General features: G+C 36.7%; 3 gene segments (V, D, J or C); 1 reads left to right on the top strand and 2 right to left on the bottom strand.

Moving 5' to 3' along the window:
* Positions 1–717: 717 nt before the first annotated feature.
* On the bottom strand, positions 718–1,218 carry LOC112162403. The segment is given in 2 exon segments: positions 718–1,055; positions 1,163–1,218. Coding segments are annotated over 2 exon segments (375 nt in total).
* A 1,354-nt stretch (positions 1,219–2,572) lies between these two features.
* LOC112162402 lies at positions 2,573–4,106 on the top strand. The segment is given in 3 exon segments: positions 2,573–2,578; positions 2,726–2,858; positions 3,753–4,106. Coding segments are annotated over 3 exon segments (456 nt in total).
* Positions 4,107–4,934: 828 nt separating this feature from the next.
* Positions 4,935–5,419, bottom strand: LOC112162401. The segment is given in 2 exon segments: positions 4,935–5,260; positions 5,368–5,419. Coding segments are annotated over 2 exon segments (378 nt in total).
* Positions 5,420–6,613: the final 1,194 nt, after the last annotated feature.

The raw sequence follows: 6,613 nt of genomic DNA, 5'->3' as shown, positions 1-6,613 counted from the left end.
AAAAATCACACAGAAAAAAACCTCTCTTACTTAATTCATTAATCATTGAGAAACAATGTATTTTTCAATTCACAATCAACTATTACGTCTCATAAGATCCTCTATAAAGAATAGCAGACACATCAACACTTACATGGTCCAAAAAAATGTTCACACATTTTTGCAAAGTTATTAGTTGTAGAATGTACCATAAAGGTTAGATAATCTAGAGCTGTAGTGCCCAAACTTTTTTACTCAAAGGACCACTACCTAAATGGGATCCCAGTCTGCGGGGCAAATGCAAACAGAAAACTTGGATCCTGATGAGAGACGTGGAGCTGGTCTTTTGACCCGTTTGCCACTGTTGTTGCTGCTCCATCCTGGCTAGCTGAAAAAGGCCGATAAACCATCAGAAGTGACCGTGAAGAGTCTTGGGAATTTCTAACTCAAAAAAGGGCTGATTCACTTGTGGGTTCTTTCACCCACAGCTGCAGGGAAACATTTTGTTTTACGGTTTCAGATAATGAATTAAATGTAAATCTTTATTTCAAATCAAATAGAAAATAAGAGTTTTGTGATTTAACCATCATGACAGAAAAGAACCAGAAACTAATATCTAAAAGTAAAGAATAGAATTATTATAAATGTGGATACTGTTAAAGCTGGTTAATATGAGTATGTGTGTGTCTTCATTGAACTGTATCATCAGTTTCTGTTCTGTTTGAATGAGGGAGGTTTTTGTACGACTGTTTTTCACTGTGTTAACGTCCACTGACTGTTGATGTGGTGAGTACTCTGACAGTAATAAACTGCTGCATCTTCAGCCTGAACTCCACTGATGGTCAGAGTGAAATCAGAGTTTGATCCACCATCTGAAAAACGACTTGGAGTTCCTGATACTCTGTTGCCAACATAATAAAATAGTAGTTTAGGAGTTCCTCCATCTTTCTGTTGATACCAGGCTAAATAGTTGTTGTTATAAACATCCTGACTGGTTCTGCATGAGATGGAGACAGATCCTCCCACATTGGAGCTCACTGCTCCAGGCTGAGTCACTGTGACCTGTCCTCTGGACTCTGAGGATACAGAGACAGAAACAGAAAGCAGCTTCATGCTTTTGTGGCCTTCATTTCAGAGGGACGGATGTTCATAGAGGAGAGGAGTTGGATTCTCTGGACTTTACCTGTGAAGCAGCAGCAGAGGAGAGTCCAGATGAGGACGCAGATCACACTCATGTTTGATGATGATGATGATGATGATGAGGAGGAGGATTTGTGTGTCTTCTGCTGTGATGAAGGACAGCTGTCAGTCATCCAGTCTTCAACTCTCAGGACTATAAAGTCTCCCAGAGCACTGGAGCATGGAGCTGCTGATGCAAAGTGTCTCTATGGAAATGCAACCACTCACTCCAACAGGAACATGGATCTTCCTCAACATCATGGTCATTTAAGAGACTAAAAGTTGTGTTTTTAAAACAAAACATTTATCAGTGATAGTTTATTCATTTTTGTCTATTTTTTAATCAGATAATTATGGCGTCACTGTGAGCCTTCTTTAAACTTTTTTTTTAAAGCTGGTTAATATCATGAGAAGACATCTAAACATTTGATAAAAATATGTTTTTTAATAATCAAAGATATTTATTAACAATCTTAAATTCACACCAACCAGATGCTAATATTGTTTTATTTTAAAATAGAGTATAATTGTGTAGTCCCTTCTGCTCCTTGATTTAACCCTCGTGTTCCATTATGGGGTCCAGATGACCCACCCGGATATTGATGTGTGATCCCTCCATGACAAATATGGATGAAGGTGGACAGGATTTTATGTCTGCCCCGGACACCAGTGAAGATAAAAAATCCTTAAAAAGAAGTTCAGCACGCTGTCTTTTGGGGTTCAGATGACCCACTTTTAATGTAAACATGCCTAACGTCCTGATCAGTGGTCGACCGCTCCACCTCTGCTCCACAGCTGCATACAGGTGTCTAAACGACCATGAACCAAAACTTAATGCGTTCAATTTTCCTAGAATGCAACATAAAATCTGAGGTGCAAGAAATACAAACTTTATTTAAGAAAATGTGTAGAGAAACATAAACCCGTCCAAAAACATGCTTCATAGGTTCATTGGTGACTCTAAATTACCCCGAGGTGTGAAAGTGGGAGTGAATGTGTGTGATTGAGGCTCTGTGACAGACTGGCGACCTGTCCAGGGTGAACCCCGCCTTCACCCAGCAGTAGCCGAGTTAGGCTCCAGCACCCCGCGACCCCGAAAGGGACAAAGAGGACAAGAAGATGAATGAAATGTGGAGAGAAACATGGTAGTTTTCAGAGAGCAGCAGGACAGTAAAACTCATAAAATAAAACATTTATATAAAGACAATTTAAAGATCTGAATGTAAATTCACAAACGCAGAATTAACTTAAAAGCTGCTTCTACTTAATCAGTGTAAGATCAGTTTATTATATTTTATATTGTTTAAGAATAACAATTTTTTCTTTGTATTTTTACCAGACTGTTAGACCTACTGTAAATTTTTTGGAGAAAATTATTTTTTTCTTATTTTGAAAGAGGTGTTTTGGGGATTAGATGAAGGTGCTGACTTAATACTTTGGTTAAATATTTACACAGTTTCTAAACCAGAATTGAGTTTAAAAGTTCTTTACATCTTAAATATGACTCATTTAAGAAGATAAAATTAAAGGACTACCAAAGACAAAATGTGTCATTTTAAACCTCCAGGCATCATTTGAGTTTGTTTGTTTCAGAGTCAGAGAGCGTGTCTCTGTACAGTCAGAGGTTTTTGTACGACGCTTCAACCAGTTTGTATCACTGTGGTACACGTTTGGTGGAGGAACCAGACTGGATGTTGGAAGTAAGTCGATCTTTTTGCTTTTTTATGTATCTGTGTCTTATTTCCTTCTTTATTTTAGCATGACCTCTTATTATACTTTAATAAAAAAAGTTCTACTATTTTTGGTAAATACATATATTTTTTAAACAAACTTAGTCTGTGTGAAACTATAAGATTTTCTTGCCTCGTTAAAAACTAAATATAATTTCTATGTGTGTAAATCAAGAACCTTAGAATATTTAGGTTATGTTAAAATAGCTGGAGAGTTTGTCTCTGTACAGTTTGAGGTTTTTATAAAACTAATCACTTTGTTTTCATCACTGCGGTGATCATTTGATGGAAACCAGACAATGTTGGAAGTTTAAAGATTTTCAGATTTTATCTGCAAAAATTTGGGGTTAAGTTTTAATTTGTTTCAAATTCAATAAACTCTTTTTTAGTCAAGAGACTTAAAATTAGAAAGATCTTTTTACTACATAATGTACTGTACTATTAACAATGCGTTTTTTTCATAGATAATGACATGTGAATGAGGTCATAGTGTATTAAGTCAATTTTTTCAATGCCAAAATTGTTGTTTGGATACAATTTTTGGATATATTAGATTATAAAACATTATTAATTCAATTATTTTTTTTTACTCTACAATTAACCAACATGAGTGTTTTGTTTTTGTGATAATTTGTTAATTTCTTTAATGTCTGATGAATCTTTTTAAAGACCTTCAGTCCAAACTTGTTTTCTCCATGAAGATTCATCTGCTCTTTTTCTAACCCAGTTGGACATTTTTCAGTGTAAACTGAAGTTTCTCTTGTTGCTGATCTGCATGAGAGATTTCTTCAAGGAAGTGAAACAATGTGTGAATCAATGACTGATGGAGCAGAAAAACACCTGACAGAATTTGGTGTCTCCTAGGTGATGCCCCGCCCTCCCTGACCGTGCTCCTCCCCTCCACCAAGGAGCTGCAGCAGGGGAAGGCCACACTCATGTGTGTGGCCAACAAGGGCTTCCCCTCAGACTGGACTCTGTCCTGGAAGGTGGTCGGCAGCAGCAGCAGCAACTGGGAGGAGAGCAGGAGCCCCGGGGTGCTGCAGAAGGACGGCCTCTACAGCTGGAGCAGCACCCTGAGGCTCTCTGCAGACCAGTGGGAGAAGGTGACCTGTGAGGCCAAGAGAGGATCCCAGACTGCAGTCTCAGAGACTCTCAGGAGAGACCAGTGCTCCCAGTCCTGAACTGAAGCATTCTGAATATAAATCTGTTTTCTCTTCAGTTCTTCTTTACTTTCTCTTTCTCAAACTTTTTTTGTAACTTTGACCTATTACAATTTATGTAGGAAACATTTTTTGCAAATAAAAAAAAAAAAAACTTTTAAAATGATTTCTATCTGATGACAAAGGAAAACAAGTTTTTTTTTTTTTTTTTCTCAGATAAAATATGTTGTGGAAGTTAGTATCATGATGTTTCTCGGCATTCTTCTGCTTCTTTTACGGTTCGAAACATTAAGCATCAAATTTCCCAAAGCGACCAAACTGGATAACTTCAACCATAAAGTTCTAAAGAAAAAATCTATTCTCATGTACAGGAAGCTGGAAAAATATAGAAATTTAGTTTTTATTTCTTCATAAAGAGAACTCAAGAAGTACAACAACCTATGCAAAAAGCTATGAACTGAAAATAAAATGCATTATACATTTATGCTAAGCATGTCATCTAATTGCACTTATCTATTCATTTTTTTGTATAATATTTTTCAAAAAAATAAAAATAATCTTATGATGCAATTTTTGGTGCTGTAGAAGACTTTTTGAATCTTTTTTTCTACATTAACTTAGATTTTTATTTCTTTTGCAAAATACAAAAAAAATGTATGATTATTGAAGAAGTTTTGCATCATTATTTAGCCTAAAGTGGACTCCTGAAGAAAAATGGGTGAACGTCATTCTATCTGGTACCATAAGGTTTCTGTAGTGAGAGTTTCTCTATTTATTAGACTGGATGTTCAGTGAACTGTATCAGTGTCTGCAGCATCTTCCAGCTGCAGCAGTCAGTTCAGTTTCTGTTCAGCCTGAATGAGGGAGGTTTTTGTACGACTGTTTTTCACTGTGTGAACACATATTGACTGTTGATGACATGAAAACTCTGACAGTAATAAACTGCTGCATCTTCAGCCTGAACTCCACTGATGGTCAGAGTGAAATCTTGTCCAGAAGATGTTCCACTGCCTGTAAAACGAGTTGGAGTTCCTGATTGTCTGCTGTTGATATAATAAATTAGGAGTTTAGGAGTTTCTCCATCTTTCTGTTGGTACCAGGCGAAACAGTTGCTATGAATATTCTGACTGGTTCTGCATGAGATGGAGACAGATCCTCCCACAGTGGAGCTCACTGCTCCAGGCTGAGTCACTGTGACCTGTCCTCTGGACTCTGAGGATACAGAGACAGAAACAGAAAGCAGCTTCATGCTTTTGTGGCCTTCATTTCAGAGGGACGGATGTTCATAGAGGAGAGGAGTTGGATTCTCTGGACTTTACCTGTGAAGCAGCAGCAGAGGAGAGTCCAGATGAGGACGCAGATCACACTCATGTTTGATGATGATGATGATGATGAGGAGGAGGAGGAGGATTTGTGTGTCTTCTGCTGTGATGAAGGACAGCTGTCAGTCATCCAGTCTTCAACTCTCAGGACTATAAAGTCTCCCAGAGCACTGGAGCATGGAGCTGCTGATGCAAAGTGTCTCTATGGAAATGCAACCACTCACTCCAACAGGAACATGGATCATCTTCATCATCATCATTAATAATTCAATCATATATGTGTTAGTGATTCTTTGTGTGATTTTTCCCTTTGTTATACATAAAAAAATAAAACTTCTAACTACATTTTCGGAAGCATCACGTTTTTTAAATTAATTAATTTTCTTTTTGCATGATAAAGTTTTAAAGTTGAATTAAATATGTAAAGACAATAATAAACCAGATTAAAATTAACAATAACTATTTTTTAAATATATTTACCACTACATAAAAAATAGACTCTTGTCTGACTCTTTGGCTCCAACAGGCTTGGCGTATTATTTACATTTATATATAAAATAAAAAAGAAGAAGTTTTTATATCAGATTATAACACATTAAAAAGCAAACTACAGTTTTTAACATTACAATTAGACATTAGAGTGTCTTTCAAGTTTCCTTCAGTCCCAATCAAACTGAACATTTGCTAAAATTAAACTTTTGTCTGTTGTTAAAAAACAAAGTCTTTGAGGCCTTTGCAGAGCTTTAGGGTGAAGAGCAGCAGAGTCAGTGACATCATCATTGTGCTGCGGGCGAGTCCGAGTCTCTGAAAGGTCTGGACAGCCACTGATCAACACTGAGCTTTAACTGCTGGAAGCAGAGAGGCAGCACACATATGCAAACACACTGAACCAGTCAGGAGCTGCTGTTCTACACATGTCACCATCATTCATACAAACTTATATTATTCCACAAACAAACTTTGTAATTTAATTAATTTTAAAGGAGTTCGTAAAACAAGGAAGCAAAAGTAAAATTTCCTCAAACCTCAAGTGCAAGAATAATCCAAACTACAATAACTAACCACTGCATTGCTAGAAAAATAAATAAATAAATAAATAAATAAATATGGCGTGAAATATGACAGCTTGCAGAGAGCAGGAGGGCAGTGACATTCCCCCCAAAAACAATAATTTAAAGAAAATCTAAAGATATGAATATAAATGGAAGAAAGCAGAATAACTCTAGAGTTTCTTTCTGTAAAT

This window comes from Oryzias melastigma, linkage group LG11 (assembly GCF_002922805.2).
Source record: "Oryzias melastigma strain HK-1 linkage group LG11, ASM292280v2, whole genome shotgun sequence".
In the NCBI taxonomy this organism is placed as follows: domain Eukaryota; kingdom Metazoa; phylum Chordata; class Actinopteri; order Beloniformes; family Adrianichthyidae; genus Oryzias; species Oryzias melastigma.
The sequence above is the reverse complement of the archived record's forward strand: the minus strand, read 5'-3'. Positions and strand labels throughout refer to the sequence as shown.